Raw genomic sequence first — 22,671 nt, 5'->3', positions numbered from 1 at the left:
TTCAACGAAGATGTTGACGTCATTTATATGCGCCTTTACTCGGAAAGCTTTTTGTTTTGTTGATGTTCGCTTTCTGTGGTGTTTTTGGCATTATGCAGGAGTTTGGCTACATTTAGGATGAATGCATTTAAGTAATAACCTATTTTCTACGATAGTGCTCCGTACGTAGCCGATTCTGATAAGAATCGTCTATTTTTATTACTCCCAGTGTGTGAAATTGATCCTGATGGCGAATGACCGACTGCGAGCTTTGGAAGAGGTTGAGAATCAAATTGCAACGATTCTGCAGTGCGCCGGTTCGTCTACCTCTGCATGCAACAACAACAGTTCAAATACATTGTAATAACAAAAGCATACCTAGCTAGTTAGATAGATATACAATGCATTCCCGAAATTATTCAGACCCCTTGACTTTTTCCACATTTTGTTACGTTACAACCTTATTCTAAAATTGATACTAAAATTTTAGAAATTTTAGCAAATATATTAAACATAAATAAACTGAAATACCACATTTACATAAGTATTCAGACCCTTTACCCAGTACTCTGTTGAAGCACCTTTGGAAACTATTAGAGCCTCGAGTCTTCTTGGGTATGACACTACAAGCTTGACTCAACTGTATTTGGGCAGTTTCTCCCATTATTCTCTGCAGATCCTCTCAAGCTCTGTCAGGTTGGATGGGGAGTGTCGCTGCTCAGCTATTTTCAGGTCTCTCCAGAAACGTTCGATCGGGTTCAAGTCCGGGCTCTGGCTGGGCCACTCAAGGACATTCAGAGACTCGTCCCGAATCCACTCCTGCGTTGTCTTGGCTGTGTGCTGAGGGTCATTGTCCTGTTGAAAGGTGAATCTTCACCCCAGTCTGAGGTCCTGAGTGCTCTGGGGCAGGTTTTCATCAAGGATCTCTCTGTACTTTGCTCTGCTCATCTTTCTCTCGATCCTGACTAGTCTCCCAGTCCCTGCCGCTGAAAAACATTGCCACAGCATGATGCTGCCTCCACCATGCTTCACCGTAGGGATGGTGCCAGGTTTCCTCCAGGCGTGACGCTTGGCATTCAGGCCAAAGAGTTCAATCTTGGTTTCAATCCTTGCAGAGAATCTTGTTTCTCATGGTCTGAGAGTCCTTTAGGTGCCTTTTGGCAAACTCCAAGCGAGCTGTCATGTGCCTTTTACTGAGGAGTGGCTTCTTTCTGGCCACTCTACCATAAAGGCCTGATTGGTGGAGTGCTGCAGAGATGGTGTCCTTCTGGAACTATGTCAGAGTGACCATTGGGTTCTTGCAAAGCTGTCATCAAGGCAAAGGGTGGTTACTCTCTGGCCGCCAGTTTGGCTTGGCGGCCAGCTCTAAGAAGAGTCTTGGTGGTTCCAAACTTCTTCCATTTAAAAATTATGGAGGCCACTGTGTTCTTGGGGACTTTCAATGCTGCATAATTTTTGGGGGACCCTTACCCAGATCTGTGTCGACACAATTCTGTCTCGGAGCTCTACGGACAATTCCTTCAACCTCATGGCTCGGTTTTTGCTTTGGCATGCACTGTCAACTGTGCCTTTCCAAATCATGTCCAACAATTTATTTTACCACAGGTGTACTCCAAGTTGTAAAAACATCAAGGATGATCAATGGAAACAGCATGCACCTGAGCTCAATTTCGAGTCTCATAACAAAGGGTCTGAATGCTTATGTACATAAGGTATTTGTTTATTTTTAATACATTTGCAAAAATGTCTAAACTTGTTTTTGCCTTTGTAATTATGGGGGTATTGTGTGTAGATTGATGAGAAATGTATTTAATCCATTTTAGAATAAAGCTGAACATTACAAAATGTGGAAAAGGGAAAGGTGTCTGAATACTTTTCGAATGCACCGTACATTAGCTCCGATCCAGGGCGTTAGTGCGGCTTGCTAGCGCTGGGCCTTCACCCTGGACTAGCCATTACATAGCTAGCTAACTGTACCTAGCCACACATTTATAGTACTAGAAAAGAGCTCTTAGAAGGAATGGGCATTCATTGTCACTCTATTTTCTCAATGTCTGTAGTTGTTTAAGACAAGCCATGACAGTTTCTGTGAGTAAATAAATCAACTGTAGGCCTAATTCTGTTTTCTGTGTTTATCTTCTCTAGGCAACGTTGTGTTGGAGCTGTCCAAAGACAAGCACAATGCCAGTTTCCTGGACAGACAGCTCAGCCAGTTTACTGGATCCGTCAACAGAGTGGAGACTGAGCTCAGCTCACAAATCAGATACCTCACACAGGTAACGCACGCAGACAGACACAGTTGTACGTTTACTGGGGCCGTCAGAGTGGAGACTGAGCTCAGCTCACACAGGTAAGAGGGGACACACAGAGATGCACAGACAGTCAGCCCCGTCAATTCACTAGCTCTGTCAGAGTAGACCGAGTTCAGGTCCCGGATCAGTACCTCACATAGGTAGGAGAAAGAAGACACACACACGCATGCCCTCACACACAGTGTGCCATGCCGTGAATTGAAACGTATACAGTACCAGTCAAACGTTGACACACCTACTCATTCCAGGATTTTACTTTATTTAACTATTATCCACATTGTAGAATAATAGTGAAGACATCAAAACTATGAAATAACACATGTAGCAACCAAAAGTGTTAAACAAATCCACATTTATTTGTGTTAAACAATTTGAGATTCTTCAAAGTAACCACCCTTTGCCTTGATGACAGCTTTGCACACACTTGGCATTCTCTCAACCAGCTACATTAGGTAGTCACCTGGAATGAATTTCAGTTAATAGGTGTGCTTTGTTAAAAGTTAGTTTGTGGAATATCTTTTGTTATTATTAAATGAGTTTGAGCCAATCAGTTGTGATGTGACAAGGTAGAGGTGGTATACAGAAGATAGCCCTATTTGGTAAAAGACCAAGTCCATATGATGGCCAGAACAAATAAGCAAAGAGAAACGACTGTCCATCGTTACTTTAATCGGTACTTCAATTGATACCAAGATGGCGTAGCAGCAAGTCGTCCTGTCCTGTCGTGTCCCTGTATATATCGTTTCTTTTTCGTTTTTTACATATTTTCTCCGCATATCTCTTTGAAAACATTTTGCTAAACCCTAAGCTTCCAAATACTCTCCTGCAACCCGACTCACCCAATGTAGCTATTTTTCCTAAAGTATTTATATTTACTTCGGAACCCCTCAACTGAAGCTAGCCTGCTAACCAGCAGGTATGCTAGCGGTTTTCAGCTAACCGGTCATCAGCTAACCTGTAGTTCGGAAAGCTCTCGCCTGTTCGTACAACGCGACTCTAACCAAAGCATAACGGACCTATTTATTTTTCATCCCCGGATTCATCCCCGGATTCCCACCGCAAACGGAACATCTTTCAGCTGGATTTTTCAGCAACTAGCTATCTAGCTAAACCGCAACCCCGGATTATTCCTGGCTAGCGTTTCCACCCACTTAGCTTGAAGCTAGCCCGGCCGTCGCACCTGTGCTACCACCGTAGCATACTCCTGAGCTACAATACCCGGGCCCACGACCGGTCTATCGATGTCATCGCATGAAGAGGAATAAACAGACTCACCCCATCGCGACGTCCCCCAAAGGCTAACTCTCTAGCCCTCGCTATCTCCCTGCTTGCTAATTCGGCCTGCTAACTGCTAGCTTGTCCAGCTCCGGTCCGCTAACTGCTACCTTGTCTAGCCCGGGCCTACAAACTGTTAGCTTGTTAGCACAGGCCTGCTAACCGCCTGAATCGCCGCGTCCCAAACGCTCACCGGACCCATATTTACTTTCTATCTCTTTTGACTTTTAATTTGTTTATACCTTCCGGAAACCTGCCTCACCCAATGTGATACGGAATCGCTATTATTTTTTTATTTTTAGAATACACTCAAGAACCTCCAGAAGCTAACCAGCTAACTAGCTACAAGCTATTTAGTCATTGTTAGTTTTTTTTAACCTGGATAACACTCGCCAGTCCAGCTTCCCTGCCCCATCCACCGCTGCCCCCTGGACACTGATCTCTTGGCTACATAGCTGATGCACGCTGGACTGTCCATTAATCACGGTACTCCATTCTGCTTGTTTGTTTTATCTGTTGGCACCGTTGCCTAGTCTACGCCATTTTACCTGCTGTTGTTGTGCTAGCTGATTAGCTGTTGTCTCACCTACTGTTTTAGCTAGCTTTTTTTTTCAACACCTGTGATTACTGTATGCCTCGCTGTATGTCTCTCTCAAATGTCAATATGCCTTGTATACTGTTGTTCAGGTTAGTTATCATTGTTTTAGTTCACAATGGAGCCCCTAGTTCCACTCTTCATGCCCCTGATAACTCCTTTGTCCCACCTCCCACACATGCGGTGACCTCACCCATTACTACCAGCATGTCCAGAGATACAACCTCTCTCATCATCACCCAGTGCCTGGGCTTACCTCCGCTGTACCCGCACCCCACCATACCCCTGTCTGCGCATTATGCCCTGAATATATTCTACCATGCCCAGAAACCTGCTCCTCTTATTCTCTGTCCCCAACGCTCTAGGCGACCAGTTTTGATAGCCTTTAGCCGCACCCTCATACTACTCCTTCTCTGTTCCGCGGGTGATGTGGAGGTAAACCCAGGCCCTGCATGTCCCCAGGCACCCTCATTTGTTGACTTCTGTGATCGAAAAAGCCTTGGTTTCATGCATGTCAACATCAGAAGCCTCCTCCCTAAGTTTGTTTTACTCACTGCTTTAGCACACTCTGCTAACCCTGATGTCCTTGCTGTGTCTGAATCCTGGCTCAGGAAGGCCACCAAAAATTCAGAGATTTCCATACCCAACTATAACATCTTCCGTCAAGATAGAACTGCCAAAGGGGGAGGAGTTGCAGTTTACTGCAGAGATAGCCTGCAAAGTAATGTCATACTTTCCAGGTCCATACCCAAACAGTTCGAACTACTAATTTTGAAAATTACTCTCTCCAGAAATAAGTCTCTCACGGTTGCCGCCTGCTACCGACCCCCCTCAGCTCCCAGCTGTGCCCTGGACACCATTTGTGAATTGATCGCCCCCCATCTAGCTTCAGAGTTTGTTCTGTTAGGTGACCTAAACTGGGATATGCTTAACACCCCGCCAGTCCTACAATCTAAGCTAGATGCACTCAATCTCACACAAATCATCAAGGAACCCACCAGGTACAACCCTAACTCTGTAAACAAGGGCACCCTCATAGATGTCATCCTGACCAACTGGCCCTCCAAATACACCTCCGCTGTCTTCAACCAGGATCTCAGCGATCACTGCCTCATTGCCTGTATCCGCTACGGAGCCGCAGTCAAACGACCACCCCTCATCACTGTCAAACGCTCCCTAAAACACTTCTGTGAGCAGGCCTTTCTAATCGACCTGGCCCGGGTATCCTGGAAGGACATTGACCTCATCCCGTCAGTTGAGGATGCCTGGTCATTCTTTAAAAGTAACTTCCTCACCATTTTAGATAAGCATGCTCCGTTCAAAAAATGCAGAACTAAGAACAGATACAGCCCTTGGTTCACCCCAGACCTGACAGCCCTCGACCAGCACAAAAACATCCTGTGGCGGACTGCAATAGCATCGAATAGTCCCCGTGATATGCAACTGTTCAAGTCCGGAACCAATACACGCAGTCAGTCAGGAAAGCTAAGGCCAGCTTCTTCAGGCAGAAGTTTGCATCCTGTAGCTCCAACTCCAAAAAGTTCTGGGACACTGTGAAGTCCATGGAGAACAAGAGCACCTCCTCCCAGCTGCCCACTGCACTGAGGCTAGGTAACACGGTCACCACTGATAAATCCATGATTATCGAAAACTTCAATAAGCATTTCTCAACGGCTGGCCATGCCTTCCGCCTGGCTACTTCAACCTCGGCCAACAGCTCCGCCCCCCCCCGCAGCTCCTCGCCCAAGCCTCTCCAGGTTCTCCTTTACCCAAATCCAGATAGCAGATGTTCTGAAAGAGCTGCAAAACCTGGACCCGTACAAATCAGCTGGGCTTGACAATCTGGACCCTCTATTTCTGAAACTATCTGCCACCATTGTCGCAACCCCTATTACCAGCCTGTTCAACCTCTCTTTCATATCGTCTGAGATCCCCAAGGATTGGAAAGCTGCCGCAGTCATCCCCCTCTTCAAAGGGGGAGACACCCTGGACCCAAACTGTTACAGACCTATATCCATCCTGCCCTGCCTATCTAAGGTCTTCGAAAGCCAAGTCAACAAACAGGTCACTGACCATCTCGAATCCCACCGTACCTTCTCCGCTGTGCAATCTGGTTTCCGAGCCGGTCATGGGTGCACCTCAGCCACACTCAAGGTACTCAACGATATCATAACCGCCATCGATAAAAGACAGTACTGTGCAGCCGTCTTCATCAACCTTGCCAAGGCTTTCGACTCTGTCAATCACCATATTCTTATCGGCAGACTCAGGAGCCTCGGTTTTTCGAATGACTGCCTTGCCTGGTTCACCAATTACTTTGCAAATCGGAGTGTCAAATCGGAGGGCATGCTGTCTGGTCCTCTGGCAGTCTCTATGGGGGTGCCACAGGGTTCAAATCTCGGGCCGACTCTTTTCTCTGTGTATATCAATGATGTTGCTCTTGCTGCGGGCGATTCCCTGATCCACCTCTACGCAGACGACACCATTCTATATACTTTCGGCCCGTCTTTGGACACTGTGCTATCTAACCTCCAAACAAGCTTCAATGCCATACAACACTCCTTCCGTGGCCTCCAACTGCTCTTAAACGCTAGTAAAACCAAATGCATGCTTTTCAACCGGTCGCTGCCTGCACCCGCATGCCCGACTAGCATCACCACCCTGGATGGTTCCGACCTAGAATATGTGGACATCTATAAGTACCTAGGTATCTGGCTAGACTGCAAACTCTCCTTCCAGACTCATATCAAACATCTCCAATCGAAAATCAAATCAAGAGTCGGCTTTCTATTCCGCAACAAAGCCTCCTTCACTCACGCCGCCAAGCTTACCCTAGTAAAACTGACTATCCTACCGATCCTCGACTTCGGCGATGTCATCTACAAAATGGCTTCCAACACTCTACTCAGCAAACTGAATGCAGTCTATCACAGTGCCATCCGTTTTGTCACTAAAGCACCTTATACCACCCACCACTGCGACTTGTATGCTCTAGTCGGCTGGCCCTCGCTACATATTCGTCGCCAGACCCACTGGCTCCAGGTCATCTACAAGTCCATGCTAGGTAAAGCTCTGCCTTATCTCAGCTCACTGGTCACGATGGCAACACCCATCCGTAGCACGCGCTCCAGCAGGTGTATCTCACTGATCATCCCTAAAGCCAACACCTCATTTGGCCGCCTTTCGTTCCAGTACTCTGCTGCCTGTGACTGGAACGAATTGCAAAAATCGCTGAAGTTGGAGACTCTTATCTCCCTCACCAACTTCAAACATCAGCTATCTGAGCAGCTAACCGATCGCTGCAGCTGTACATAGTCTATTGGTAAATAGCCCACCCTTTTTCACCTACCTCATCCCCATACTGTTTTTATTTATTTACTTTTCTGCTCTTTTGCACACCAATATCTCTACCTGTACATGACCATCTGATCTTTCATCACTCCAGTGTTAATCTGCAAAATTGTAATTATTTGCCTACCTCCTCATGCCTTTTGCACACATTGTATATAGACTCCCCCTTTGTTTTCTACTGTGTTATTGACTTGTTAATTGTTTACTCCATGTGTAACTCTTTGTTGTCTGCTCACACTGCTATGCTTTATCTTGGCCAGGTCGCAGTTGCAAATGAGAACTTGTTCTCAACTAGCCTACCTGGTTAAATAAATAAAATTTAAAATTAAAAAATAAGACATGAAGGTCAGTCAATCCGGAACATTTCAAGAACTTTGAAAGTTCCTTCAAGTGCAATCGCCAAAACCATCAAGCGCTATGACAAAACAGGCTCTCATGAGGACTGCCACAGGAAAGGAAGACCCAGAGTTACCCCAGAGTTACCTACACGTCAGATTGCCACCCAAATAAATGCTTCACAGAGTTCAAGTAAAAGACACAACAGTTCAGAGGAGACTGCGTGAAATCAGGCCTTTGTGGTCGAATTGCTGCAAAGAAACCACTACTAAAGGACACCAATGAGAAGAAGAGACTTGCTTGGGCCAAGAAACACGAGCAATGGACATTCGACCGGTGGAAATCTGATGTCTATCTGAAATCTATTATTCTACAATGTAGAAAATGGTAAAAAAAAAATAAGAAAAACCCGTGAATGAGTTGGTGTCCAAACTTTTGACTGGTACTGTACATGTAACTTGGTAGTGTTGATATACGTAGCTCTCATGTAGTTGACCTTTTCTTTCTACATCAAAGTTATGCTTGTTTCACATTCACCTAGTAGTGTAGCCTTGTGCCAGCACTAACATTTCTCCCTTTCACCACACTGCCTTCTCTCTCCGTCCCCTGCAGGTTGCCACAGGCCAGCCCCACGAGGGCTCCACGTACTCGGCCAGGAAAGACTGTCAAATGGCCTTGAACCGAGCAGAATACACCAGGGTCAAACTGGGAGAGCTGGGACGCACCTGCGAAGTCATGCTGGATCCACAACCCTGAGAGAACACACACGGTCGGTCGGCACTCTGGCAGAGCGCAGTAGGGGGATGTTTCCTTCGCTCGCTGTCACCATGGTGTTTTAGGACCACCTGCCGAAGAGAGGTGGGGACTGAAATACTTCATTTTTGTTTTGTTTTTGTATGATATCAGTCATGTATCTGGCAATGTTCTGTAATAAAGTTTGTGTTTCATTCCATTATCCTGCTTGTGTCATGCATACACAGAACGTTCACGCACTTACAAATAGACCATTTTTGTATGTTAAGTTTTTTATTTGACATTTTCTAAAATGCAGTACAAAATAAAGAAGCGACATATATTCTTAATTTTTTTTAGAATCTTACATTTTTTTCATTGTCATTTTGTTCCATTTTATTGAGTAAAATAACATTGCTTATACAGCATCTTGGTTTCCTTGATAACAATATACTTTGTCTTAATTTAATTAATTCACAGATAAAGTATCAGGTAGCATTTAAGTATAGTTCTCTATGAATCTACATTTTTGTGGTAGCTTAAATTGTCCTTAAAATAAAATGTCTGACTCAATACACAAGCCTACAAATTGACATGATTGCGTGCGTTTCCATGGATAGATACCTCAACTAAGATTGAAGGGAACAAAAATAAAATATTTGTTTTTAAAAAGGGGAAGTTAAGTATTTTACTGAATATTTTAGATGGTTCCTCACCCTGAAAGTAGTCTATGGGCCAGGAAAAACTGTAATCCATGGTTGTAAAATACTGAACTTCGACTTTAAGTTTTTCTACACTTCACTGGTTTATAGACATGAGGACAATCGCCATTCAGATTTACAAAAAAAAAAAAAGCTGGTAACACTTCTACCTGAAGTGGTTCCTTATGAAGTCTTATGCCTTATTAAACATTCTTAGCACATGTAAATATAATATAGTAACAAAACAAGAGGCCCCTAGCCTTAGCTGTGATATATTATCAATATAACGGCCTTACTGCTTAATTACACAGTTTAATAAACCTCTATGGCCTCTACGGTGCTGTGAATGTTCATAAGGCCTTATAACGCTTCGTAAGATGCCACTTAAAGTACAGAGTTACCAAAAAGCTCATTGTAACGTTTACATGGTCCCTAAGAGTTTCTGGAGGTTCTAAAAGTTCTAATCACAAATATCACAACATTTTCCATATTGTTGCAGTGCATTGTTAGAATACCATGCCATGCGTTGATCCATTCATTACATGAACAGAGTATGAGCTTCGTAACCTTCTTATGAACCTTTATAACCTTCATGTGAAACTTCAAAACCAATGTGTTGTGACTGACATCACACCCCTGGAAATATATTTACACAAAAGCAAAACATTAACTTGAATGCAGATTTCCTTTCTAGTAATTATATTTCTATAATTGTTACAACCTCAACCATCTGGGTTCGTTCAAATGTGTAAAAACCAACCAATGTACAAAATGTTTTGTTTAACGTGACCAATAACTCTTGTTAACCATGAACAGTTGTTGAATTAGGCAGCACGTTATGAAAAAAAACACATTCTTGTCATTGAACCAAAATGGCTACAGTTACAATCTAATCCATTTAAACACACCTCTACCCGGATATTAAAATACATCTTATAAGAAGAGGTGGTCATTGTTGTTACATTGCATTTGCTGGCTTAGTAATTTGTAACTCTTGGTTTGCTGTCGTTGAAGCTTATCCTTCTGAAACTGTACACAAGGTGGATACTTTATCTTTTATGTTTATACATTATATAAATCTATAACCTGATCAAACACAGTGATTTCCAATCTGATAAGTGAGCCAAGTTGCAATCAATCAATCCTCCTCATCTACCTTTGTTCTGCACCTACACACCATGATAGACACACGTAATTGACTGCAATGTACTTCTCTGTACTATCCTATCGGGTGTCTACAATCTAGATACTACAGCAGTAGCCTATGGCTGAATCTCAAATCACCCCCTCGCGCCTCCATTTGCGCGTTCACGCTTTCCTCCACCATTTGCACAAGTGTCCCAAAGCTGAGGGAGTGAAAATGATCCAAGGGTGTAAAGGGATATTTAGACTCTCAGATAACAAGGCTGCAGGCTTCAGAGTGAAGTGCAATCCCAACATGCACTACAATATGTTTGGACTTTGCGCAATTTCATACAAAATAATGTAGAGGTGTGCCTAATTATATGTCACATGCATTTGTTGTGTTTTTGTCTGATTTCAAGACTTGACACATGTAAAAGATTAAATACCTCCCAAATTAAACTGTTACTGAGGTTTATATATTGTAAAACTGCAGAGGGGATTTGTTCACTTGAATTTCATGCTTGTTTTATTCATTTCAGTGTGTCCCAACGTTGATGGGGTTATTGCTTATTCCATTGTCACCCTCGGAGTTTCGTCAGCAACACGCGACAACAGAGGGCCCTCAGAGCGAGTTGAGAGGGGCGAGAGGGTGGTTTGGGATTCACTGTATCTCTCCATATCCTGTTCCAGAGGGGCCCCTGGTTATACCGGTTTCCTATACAAAACATATTTATTGACCTTAACGTGGACTTGTGAAACCAACATTCATTTGATGTAGAATTTTTAAAGTTCAGTTTACACAATTTTAACTGTGAAACCGGTTCGGAACTAAGACCAACATACTAAGAGGTCCTGGAGAACCTGGATTGGGGAGTCTGACTATCCTATAAACTGTGCTCTTATTGGACTGCAGTGTTCTATAGTGAACTCTTATTGGCTGTTGAGTTGCATTTACAGTAATAATATTTACAGCAGTTGAGAGAATACAGCAGGGAATTAGCATAAGGTTAGTTTATATCACTTATGACTTTTTAATAATGAAAAATAAAATGTCTTTAAAATAAAAAATAATGGCAACATTTAAGTACACATATCTCTGGCGATTATTACAACAATAAAAATATAATTATTTTCCCGACATTATTTTCCCTACCTCCCATCCCCCGTGCCTGGCTTTTCCCCTCTTTCCTCCCATCGCCCTTTCCACTCCTCCCAACATTGGTGATTCTGATGATTGAGGCCAATGTTGGATGCTGGTAAGTTTGAGAGATTGGACAATGATAAATTTAGCAGATTTGAGGTAGAAGATGCACTTTAACCACAGATCTAGGATCAAATAACTCTACCATCAATCCTAACCTTTACCATTACACTGATTAAAACAATCTGACCGTGTATCAGTGATTAGGGGAAAATTTCAACCTGCATCAAACTTTCTCTCCAGAATCGACAGTATATTCGAGAGACCTGCAGAAGACTGCAGTACTGCTTATCGCACACCAGGTGTGCCATTGAACACACATTTCCTTTGCTGATTTTGAATCAGTTTTAGCCAGGTTGATCATAACGAATAACACTACATGGATGGGACCGGGGGCTGATCCTAGCTCAGTACATCCTAGGCATGAGCCCTAATCTTATCGATGGTGGGGTTCAATCAAACTGCAACCAGGACATGCCATTTGACCTTTGTCAAATAATAAACTTTTGGCAAATCATAAATGTAAAATAATAGTTATTTATCGTGTTCATGGCAATCAATGCATGTCGGGTGTGTGTGTGTGTGTGTAGGTTTTGATGCTGGAAGTCTCCTATGTAGTCCCTAACAGAAAAGGCCACAATGTCTGCACATACGATTCCGCGAATCTTCACGATGAGTGCACCACACTCGCACCCTCCGTGTAAGTGCACTGCGCTTAAAAACACTCACTGTACTCTTAGTGCACTACACTCACAACCCTTCCTCGCTGTGAGTGCACTACACTTTTACACACCCCCTCCCTCAACTGTGAAGATATGCAATCGTTCTACACTTGCCATAATGGATAGAGTGTTGGGTATTGAGTTATTACAAATTGGGTAATGAGCGTGTGTTAAGGATAAGTGAAAAGCTGCAATGATCATGTAGCACAGTAACCCGTCATGTTGTGGTCAAATAAATAGGTGGGTAAACGCTGGTCACCGTTCGCGGTGAGTAAAGTAAATGCTCCCTATACTTTCAATGCATTTTCCCGCAAAAAGGTGGAAGAGAAAAAAAAATCTGCGTAAATGGCGTTTAGGTGCGTTTACCCTCCACTCCACCACTGATAATAACGTAATAACAGTGTAATAACAGGTTATAACCATGTAATAACAATGCATTTGCATAAACTATTAAACTCGTGTTCCCTCTAAGTAGTTGTGCAGCAATGAAGTCCTGTACATTCAAGTTCCAGATTCCCCACATTTTCAAATAATTCCCAGATTTTCCAGAAATCCCGGTTGGAAGATCCCGGAATCAGAAGGGAATAAGCAGGAAATCCGGAATCCTCCAACCGGGATTTAAGGTAAACCTGGGGATTTTGGATATGTTTTTTAATTACAAACATATATCTGTCTGTCTGACCGCTTGTGGGACCTATAGAACATATAAGATCAACCCTGAATCAACGAATGGACCCAAAACATATAGAATGATTTCCTAAAACAGAGACAGTTGACTCGACACGCCCTTTAAATATCTCCATCTCTCTCATTATCTCCGTTTCTCAAACAAAAGGAGTGACAAAACTAAGGAGATGAAATTAACAATGCCATCGCAAATGTAGGAGAAAGAAGATGGGAGAGCAATTTGAATATGAAGAGAAGGGGGGGGGGGACTTTTAAAAATATCTGAGTGCTCCTGCACCCCTTTTCTGGAGTTGGGCCTACTGTCTGGTGCTGAGACTAGTGACTCGCCTAGCTCCTTTCCCCAGGTGTGGGTGCCTGGTCCTGGGGCAGGGAGAATTAGCAGAAGTGGTCATCCTCATCGTCCTTCATTCCTTTCAGTCGGAGACGGGCAAAGTCCTCGAACACAAAGTCATCATCCTGAGAGAAATTACTGAGAGAGAAGGAATGGAGGAAGAGGACGAGATTCAAATTGTGTTCAACAACAAACAAGGTTCAATTGAAATCTGAGAAACACACTCTCTCTCTCTCTCTCTCTCTCTCTCTCTCTCTCGCTCTCTTACTTTGTCTCAAACTCTATAAGGTTAGCGTCCACTGGGGCATCAGTTTCTGGGACGGCTGTTGGAGAAAGTAATGACATGGCAAAACAGGTAACTATCACTGAAAAACACTTCTATTTCTAAAACGTCATTTTCTCTCGATCACACACACGGGTCTGTACCTGATTGAGGTCTGGAAATGTGTTGGTCTGAGGGTTTGGGGTGCATCAGGACAAAAGGTAGCTCCACCGACACGTCGCTATACAGAGGACATACACAGTCATGTTCAAGTAACACCAGCCCACTGGGCACACCAAGTCATTTCAACATGGACAGTTGGGTAATATTTGGTCGAGACATTGTGAAGATCTCCTAAGACCTGCGACAACCTGCGCATGCGACCTTGAACAAGCACGCTTTATACGATTGCATAAGAGGACATTTATAGTTACAGTCACTTCAAAATGTGGCCATGGATGTGTTACTCATTTTAATGTTGAACGTTACATTAGCTTGCAAGATAGGTTATTTACTGTAATACAAAAGTAATACCGAATTCTGTTTGGTTGACAACCCAACCAAATATCAACATTTAAAGGATATGTATCTGCTGTTTGGAAAGTTCCATCTGAGCCACTGGATTAATCCCATTCTTTAACTTCTATTTTTGGTTGAGATGGAGACGTGAATCCAACATGTGATTTGTTAACTTGTCGACAAGCTAATAGGCTATTTATTGTATTTCAAATGTGATATTTGTCACGCCTTGGTCTTAGTGTTTTGTGTTTTCGTTATATATATTTGGTCAGGCCAGGGTGTGACAGGGGTTTACGTGTTGTATTCGTATTGGTTTTTGTAGGCATTGGGATTGTGGTTGATTAGGGGTGTGTCGAGTGTAGGCTTGGCTGCCTGAGGCGGTTCTCGATCAGGGTCAGGTGCTTCTCATTGCCTCTGGTTGGGAACCGTATTTAGGCAGCCTGAGTTTCGCTTTGTCTTTCGTGGGTGATTGTTCCTGTCTCTGTGTAGTGTCACCAGATAGGCTGTAATAAGTTTCACGGTCCGTTTGTTGTTTTTGTATTTATTCGTTATTTTCATGTACCGTCACTTTTTTCATTAAAAACATGAGTAACCACCACGCTGCATTTCGGTCCGACTCTCTTTCAACGAACGAAGAACGCCGTTACAATATTGAATTGTGTTTCGTTGTCGACACACTTAAAGGAGATTTAGGGCAATTCTACTAACAAAGACTACGGAGACTCCGATTTTTCACTTTAAAATGTATGTCAAACAAAATCCAATGATTGCAAAGTTAAACAAACCATTCAACTCGATTCACAAGGACAACTTTTAACAGTTTCCACTGACAATTTTGCAAAAACACATTTACTTCAAACAGCGCAGATGCAAAGTTAAAATGACCATTCGGAATGACTTCGATAGCAACACTGAATCTATTTACTTTATAAGTGGAGGTCTCTCAACAATCATTCTCACGATAGCACATTGGTCAGTGACAAATATCATAGCTAAGCAAGGCTGGGATTGATTAAAACCCTGGATGGGAGACTAAAGGATAGCTGTAGATATAGAAATTCTCTAGTAAGGAAGTACTGCCTAGCCTACTGTTTTTTTCCTGATAGTGGATATAACGTTGAAAATCTGTCATTGTTTTAAAGGTACAAATTCAACGTATTTTATGTTGTTCATGTTGAAATTTGCTTACCATGATGACACAATCCCATGGTTGAAATTTCACCCTCAAACAACAGTTATCGCCGACTACTTTTTTTTTCAATTCGAAACGTATTTGCCACGTTGACTCCATGTCACAATAGGTTGACATAGGAAATCGAAAACAACGTTGATTCAACTAAATTTGCCCCCCCCAAGTCGGAGACCAATCAGATGTCAGGCAGAGGTGACCTAATACTAATACAGCTTAATCCAGGTGGAAATGTTGACTTTTTACAACCACTTCGTGAATCTATGTCAGACAGACCATTTAGTGGATGTGTATGAGCCCAGATGTAACGTACCCGCCACGGGACACCACTAGTTTCACCTTGACTCTGTAGGACACCAGGATCCCCAGAACCTCCTTATTGGACACCTCTTTCACTCTAGAACACATCAGACAGACACACATCAATGAAACCCGACAGATAGACAAGAGGTAAACTGCATGCATATATACACACCCAGTTTATTAGGTGCGCGGCTTCCTATATGAATCGAATCCAATTGCATTGGTCACATACGCATGGTTAGCAGATGTTATTGCGAGTGTAGTGAAATGCTTGTGCTTCTAGTTCCGACAGTGCAGTAATATCTAGCAAGTAATCTCACAATTCCACAACAACTACCTAACACATACAAATCGAAGTAAAGGGATGGAATAAGAATATATACATATAAATATATGGATGAGCGATGACCAAGCGACATAGGTAAGATGAAATAGATGGTATAAAATACAGTATATACATATGAGAAATGCAAGATATGTAAACATTATTAAAGTGGCATTATTAAAGTGACTAGTGATCCATTTATTAAAGTGGCCAATGATTTCAAGTCTGTATGTAGGCAGCAGCCTCTCCGTGTTAGTGATGGCTGTTTAACAGTCCGATGGCCTTGAGATAGAAGCTGTTTTTCAGTCTCTCGGTCCCAGCTTTGATGCACCTGTACTGACCTCGCCTTCTTGATGGTAGTGGGGTGAACAGGCAGCTCGGGTGGTTGTTGTCCTTGATGATCTTTTTGGCCTTCCTGTGACACCGGGGGCTGTAGGTGTCCTGGAGGGCAGGTAGTTTGCCTCCGGTGATGCATTGTGCAGACCGCACCACCCTCTGGAGAGCCTTACGGTTGTGGGCGGATTAGTTGCCGTACCAGGCAGTGATACAGCCCGACAGGATGCTCTCAATTGTGCATCTGTAAAAGTTTGTGAGGGTTTTAGGTGACAAGCCAAATTTTTTCAGCCTCCTGAGGTTTCCAAACTTTCCACCTTCTCCACTGTTGTCCCGTCAATGTGGATAGGGAGGTGCTCCCTTTGCTGTTTCTTGAAGTCCACAATCATCTCCTTTGTTTTGTGGATGTTGAGTGAATGGTTGTTTTCCTGATACCACACTCCAAGTGCCCTCACCTCCTCCCTGTAGGCTGTCTCATCGTTGTTGGTAATCAAGCCCACTAGTGTTGTGCCGTCTGCAAACTTGATGATTGAGTTGGAGGCATGCATGGCCACGCAGTCGTGGGTGAACAGGGAGTACAGGAGAAGGCTGAGCACGCACCCTTGTGGGGCCCCAGTGTTGAGGATCAGCGAAGTGGAGATGTTGTTTCCTACTTTCACCACCTGGGGGCAGCCCGTCAGGAAGTCCCGGACCCAATTGCACAGGGCGGGGGTGAGACCCAAGGCCTCAAGCTTAATGATGAGCTTGGAGGGTACTATGGTGTTGAATGCTGAGCTGTAGTCAATGAATAGCACTCCTCTTGTCGAGATGGGATAGGGCAGTGTGCAGTGTGATGGCGATTGCATCGTCTGTGGACCTATTGGGGCGGTATGCAAATTGAAGTGGGTCTAGGGTGGCAGGTAAGGTGGAGATGATATGATCCTTGACTAGCTTCTCAAAGCACTTCATGATGACAGAAGTGAGTGCTGCGGGGCGATAGTCAGTTCAGTTACCTTTGACTTCTTGGGTATAGGAACAATGGTGGCCATCTTGAAGCATGTGGGGACAGCAGACTGGGATAGGGAGCAATTGAAAAGGTCCATAAACACACCAGCCAGCTGGTCTGTGCATGCTCTGAGGACACGTTTAAATGTCTTACTCACGTCGGCCACGGAGCAGGAGAGGGAGGGCCTGTAGTCCTTGGTAGCGGGCCTCGTCCATGGCACTGTATTATCCTCAAAGAAGGTGTTTAGTTGAATTGCAACTCCACTTTGTCTCTATACCGACATTTCGCTTGTTTGATTGCCTTGCGGAGGGAATAACTACACTGTTTGTATTCTGCCATATTCCCAGTCATCTTTCCATGGTTAAACGCGTTGTTTTGCCCTTTCAGTTTTGCGCGAATGCCCCCATAAGCAGTTACTCTTTGATTGAATTTTGGAATGGGAAAACAAGGGACCAAAACCACTTTGAGCATGGTGTGATAATCTGTGGCAGGCACGCCGGATCCAGTAATACAGAAACGGCCACCCTTCTGGGCTTTTCACACACGACCGTGTGTAGGGTTTCCGACAAACAAAAAACATCCAGTCAACGACAGTCCTGTGGGAGAAAAAAGTTTGTTGATGAGAGAGCTCAGCATGAAGGATAATGGCAAGAATCGTGCAAGCTAACAGGCGGGCCACAAACAGACAAATAACAATGCAGTACGACAGTGGTGTGCAGAACAGCATCTCGGGACGCACAACTCGTCGATCCATGTCACGGATGGGCTATCGCCACAGACGACCACACCGGGTTCCACTCCTATCAGCTAAAAGAAGCGGTTCCAGTGGGCACACCATCATCAACACTGGACAACTGACGAGTGGCAACATTGCCTGAAGAGTACTGGTTCCTGTTGAGTCATGCTGATGGCAGAGTCAGGATTTGGTAGAGGCAGCATGAGTCAATGGACCCATCCTGCCTGGTGTCAATGGTACAGGCTGGTGGCGGTGGTATACCGCCGTCCAATCTGCAGTACTTGCGTGATGCCATTGCGTCAGCATGGACCAACATCTCTGTGGAACGCTTACAACTTGTAGAATCCACGCCCCGAAGAATTCAGGCTGTTCTGAAGGCAAAGGGGATCTGACCCAGTACTAGATGGGTGTACCTAATAAACTGTCCTGTGAGTATATAGAGTGATACATTGATATGAGAGGCAGTGTTGTTTGGTGGACATTCCTGCAGTCAGCATGTGGCATTGTGTTGTGTGACAAAACTGCACATTTTAGAGTGCCCTTTTATTTTCCCCAGCACAAGGTGCACCTGTGTCATGATCATGTTGTTTAATCAGCTTCTTGATATGCCACACCTGTCAGGTTGATATATTATGCTCACTAACAGGAATGAAAAACTTCTGCACACATTTTTTTGACATAATACGCTTTTTGTGGGTATGGAAAAATTTGGCGATCTTTTATTTCAGATAATGAAACAACACTTTACATATATTTTTACAGTGCATTCGGAAAGTATTCAGACCCCTTGACTTTTCCACATTTTCCACATTTTCTAAAATGTATTACATGTTTTTCCCCTCATCAATCTACACACAATACCCCATAACGACAAAGCAAAAACAGGTTTTTAGAAATATTTGCAAATTTTATATAAAAAAAATATATATTAAATTTACATAACTATTCAGACCCTTTACTCAGTACCTTGTTGAAGAACATTTGTCAGCAATTACTGACTAATGTAAGGCCTCAAGCCTTATTGGGTATGACACTACAAGCCTGGCATATAGTGCCTTGTGAAAGCGTCCACCCCCTTGGCATTTTTCTTCTTTTGTTGCCTTACAACCTGGAATCAAAATATATTTTGGGGGAGGTTTGTATCATTTGATTTACACAACATGTCTACCACTTTGAAGATGCAAAATATTTATTGTGAAACAAACAAGAAATAAGACCAAAAACTTGAGCGTGCATAACTATTCACCCCCCAAAAGTCAATACTTTGTAGAGCCACCTTTTGCAGCAATTACAGCTGCACGTCTCTTGGGATATGTCTCTATAAGCTTGGCACATCTAGCCATTGGGATATTTGCCAATTCTTCAAGGCAGAACTGCTCCAGCTCCTTCTAGTCAGATGGGTTCTGCTGGTGTACAGCAATCTTTAAGTCATACAACAGATTCTCAATTAGATTGAGGTCTGGGCTTTGACTAGGCCATTCCAAGACATTTAAATGTTTCTCCTTAAACCACTCGAGTGTTGATTTAGCAGTATGCTTAGGGTTATTGTCATGCTGGAAGGTGAACCTCTGTCCCAGTCTCAAATCTCTGGAAGACTGAAACAGGTTTCCCTCAAGAATTTCCCTGTATTTAGCGCCATCCATCATTCCTTCAATTCTGACGAGTTTCCCAGTCCCTGCTGATGAATAACTGCTGCCACCACCATGCTTTGCCTTGATGACAGCTGTAGACACTCTTGGCATTCTCTCAACCAGCTTCACCTGGAATGCTTTTCCAACAGGCTTGAAGGAGTTCCCACACATGCTGAATACTTGTTGGCTGCTTTTCCTTCACTCTGCGGTCCGACTCATCCCAAACCATCTCAATTGGGTTGAGGTCGGGTGATTGTGGAGGCTAGGTCGTCTGATGCAGCAGTCCATCACTCTCTTTCTTGGTCAAATAGCCCTTACACAGCCTGGAGGTGTATTGGGTCATTGTTCTGTTGAAAAACAAATGATAGTCCCACTAAGCCCAAACCAGATGGGATGGCTTATCGCTCCAGAATGCTGTGGTAGCCATGTTGGTTAAACATGCCTTGAATTCTAAATATATCACTGACAGTGTCACCAGAAAAACAGCCCCACACCATCAAACCTCCTTCTTCCCTGCTTCACGTAGGGAACCACACATGCAGAGATCATCCATTCACCTACTCTGCGTCTCAAATTTGGACTCGTCAGGCCAAAGGACAGATTTCCACCAGCAAGTCTCTTCTTCTTATTGGTGTCGTTTAGTTGTGGTTTCTTTGCAGCAATTCAACCATGATGGCCTGATTCACACAATCTTCTCTGAACAGTTGATTTTGAGATGTGTCTGTTACTTGAACTTTGTGAAACATTTATTTGGGCTGCAATCTGAGGTGCAGTTAACTTTAATGCACTTGGGTCTTCCTTTCCTGTGGCGGTCCTCAGGAAATCCAGTTTCATCAAAGCGCTTGATGGTTTTTGCGACTGCACTTGAAGAAAGTTCTTGAAATGTTCTGTATTGACTGACCTTCACATCTTAAAGTAATGATGGATTGTCTTTTCTCTTTGCTTGTTTGAGATGTTTTTGCCATAATATGGACTTGGTCTTTTACCAAATAGGGCCATCTTCTGTATACCACCCCTACCTTGTCACAACACAACTGATTGGCTCAAACGCATTAAGAAGGAAAGAAATTCCACAAATTAATTTTTAACAAGGCACACCTGTTAATTGAAATGCATTCCAGGAGACTACCTCATGAAGCTGGTTGAGAAGAACGCCAAAAGTGTGCAAAGCTGTCAAGGCAAAGGCTATTTGAAGAATCTCAAATATAAAATATATTTTGAAAAATTTTTGGTTACTACATAATTCCATATGTGTTATTTCATAATTTTGATGCCTTCACTATTATTCTACAATGTGGAAAATAGTAAAAAATAAAGATAAACGCTGGAATTAGTAGGTGTCCAAACGTTTGACTGGTACTGTATGTGGGTTTTCATGTGCGTGTCTCTCTCTCTAGTCTCTTACATGGTGCTGGAGGCCAGGTTGGTGTCTTCGTGCTTCAGCTTCCCATCCAGAGCCAGGCCTCTCTTCTCTCTGTTATTGGTGAGCATGGGAGTCAGGGTGTACACCTTACAGAACGTACTGCTGGGGGACACCTGGTCACTGTGGAGAGAGAAAGAATTGATCATTTCTCTGTTTCATCAGACGTGGTTGGTTTTTTTAATCACTCACTCTCGTTCGTACACGCGTCCACAACGCTTGGGAAGCAGTAAGGAAAGTTGAGAGGAAAGAAAAGGATTAAAGATGCTGACATTAGAGCAGAGAGGAAGAGGGTTATTGAAGGGGACTAGATTGGGTACAAGTCAGAGATTTCCCACAATTTGAGAGGAAGGTAATTGGGATTTGGGGCCATTGGCTTCTTGAAGAGGACTGGATAAGGGGGGGACCAAAAGGATAATTATCCAGGTGAGAGGTTAGGCATCAAGATTTAGGCTATGAGGGGAAGTTTTGGTGAGCCTAAATCAAGCCAGGTACTGGGGTTGTGGGGAGGTCTAGGGGGTTAAAGTAACTGTCCAGTGAAAATCTCACTTTTAAAAGTTCATATTCGGTTAACTCACACCGAAATAACGTTGTTGACTCATCATATGCTCGTATGAGGCCAAAGCATGAATTGGAGGGGGGGGGGGGGGAACACTTTAAAAAACCCACCTCAAACTTGTATCTCAAACAGACCGTTTCAAAAATGCTTGCTATTTCCTCATAAAGGATGACGTCATGACTTGGCCAATCAGCGATCGACTCGTATTCATATTTGAATAACCGGTTCACACCCACACCATTCGGTTGTTGGGAGTACGCCCACACCATTTAAAAACACAGAAAAGCAGCTTTTTAACATACTTAATAAACAAATTCGAGGTCATATTTGATAGAAATCTGGAAACACTGGATAGTTACTTTAAGCCATTCGTATTGTTGCTCCTCTACTCACCAGTCGGCGGTGTGGCCCACAGACTTATTGTAGGTGTCACATCTGTGCAGCACTACATCAGTCACCTGTAAAACTACAGTACAGGGGGAGAGAACACCAACTCCATGATGTCATAACAAGGGGACGAGGGGCTGTGATGTTACTAGGCGGGGGAGGAGATGAGGTTGCCTGGGGTCTCAGAGTGGGTTGGGTGGGAGGTAGCAGGGCAGGAGAGGTGTTGAGCTGAGAGGAGGAGAGGGGCAGTCTGGAATGGTAGTACCAGCAGAAAGGTGGGTTTGCAGGGTCTGGTATATCGGGAGAGGGGCAGGAGTATGATGTCGAAGCATAGCACATTTTCAGTGAGCATAGAAGGTCAGACAACATGAGAAGTTATGCAGAAATAATGAAACAAAACAAAGAGTACCGAAAGTGAGTCTCTATTTGGCCACACAACCTGTGCGTTATTCACCCAACATTCTCTCACAGAGGAGAAAAGAGAGAGGTGAAGAAAGGAGAGTGGTCCCGAGGGCCAAAGGAGAGAGAGAACGTGATGAAGAGAAGGTTACAGGGATGGAGAGAGAGGTTCCGGAGAGAAGGGGTACTCACTCTGCCTCCTCCTGTGCAACAGGACACTTGTACTGAGCCGTACTGAACAGACAGATATCGGCATACTGACGCACTGCGGCAGGG

The 22,671-nt window shown here is 43.7% G+C and overlaps 2 protein-coding genes across 5 annotated transcripts in view; one reads left to right on the top strand and one right to left on the bottom strand.

The window, feature by feature from the left end:
- The first annotated feature begins 2 nt into the window (after positions 1–2).
- On the top strand, positions 3–12,051 carry LOC109896868 (mediator of RNA polymerase II transcription subunit 11). 2 transcript variants are annotated; one of them, XM_031832102.1, is made up of 3 exons: positions 3–296; positions 2,125–2,329; positions 8,461–8,565. In XM_031832102.1, exons 1-3 carry the CDS (start codon positions 227–229, stop codon positions 8,525–8,527), a joined length of 342 nt encoding a protein of 113 aa, XP_031687962.1. In that variant the 5' UTR covers positions 3–226; the 3' UTR covers positions 8,528–8,565. The 2 variants fall into 2 exon arrangements, with proteins under 2 accessions (XP_031687962.1, XP_020346875.1); XM_020491286.2 differs by having other exon boundaries at positions 15–296; positions 2,125–2,255; positions 8,461–12,051.
- A 700-nt stretch (positions 12,052–12,751) lies between these two features.
- The window catches only part of arrb2b (arrestin, beta 2b), a 61,635-nt gene continuing 51,715 nt past the window's right edge, over positions 12,752–22,671 (bottom strand). For all 3 annotated transcript variants that reach the window (XM_031832098.1, XM_031832097.1, XM_031832099.1), the window contains 6 exons: positions 22,588–22,660; positions 21,036–21,173; positions 15,631–15,714; positions 13,774–13,850; positions 13,616–13,670; positions 12,752–13,485 (listed from right to left, as the gene is read on the bottom strand). In XM_031832098.1, coding sequence (XP_031687958.1) covers positions 13,392–13,485; positions 13,616–13,670; positions 13,774–13,850; positions 15,631–15,714; positions 21,036–21,173; positions 22,588–22,660 — 521 coding nt within the window. In that variant the 3' untranslated portion in view covers positions 12,752–13,391. The remainder of the gene's footprint in view (positions 13,486–13,615; positions 13,671–13,773; positions 13,851–15,630; positions 15,715–21,035; positions 21,174–22,587; positions 22,661–22,671) is intronic.

Source organism: Oncorhynchus kisutch, linkage group LG9 (genome assembly GCF_002021735.2).
Source record: "Oncorhynchus kisutch isolate 150728-3 linkage group LG9, Okis_V2, whole genome shotgun sequence".
Classification (NCBI taxonomy): Eukaryota; Metazoa; Chordata; class Actinopteri; order Salmoniformes; family Salmonidae; genus Oncorhynchus; species Oncorhynchus kisutch.
The sequence above is the reverse complement of the archived record's forward strand: the minus strand, read 5'-3'. Positions and strand labels throughout refer to the sequence as shown.

Bases quoted from the DNA above. Each gene is read 5' to 3' on its own strand.
- LOC109896868 (XM_020491286.2), top strand. From the start codon at position 227: ATGGCGAATGACCGACTGCGAGCTTTGGAAGAGGTTGAGAATCAAATT. The intron at 297-2,124 runs GTTCGTCTACCT...TATCTTCTCTAG, and splicing joins AACGATTCTGCAGTGCGCCG to GCAACGTTGTGTTGGAGCTG. The intron at 2,256-8,460 runs GTAACGCACGCA...CGTCCCCTGCAG, and splicing joins AAATCAGATACCTCACACAG to GTTGCCACAGGCCAGCCCCA.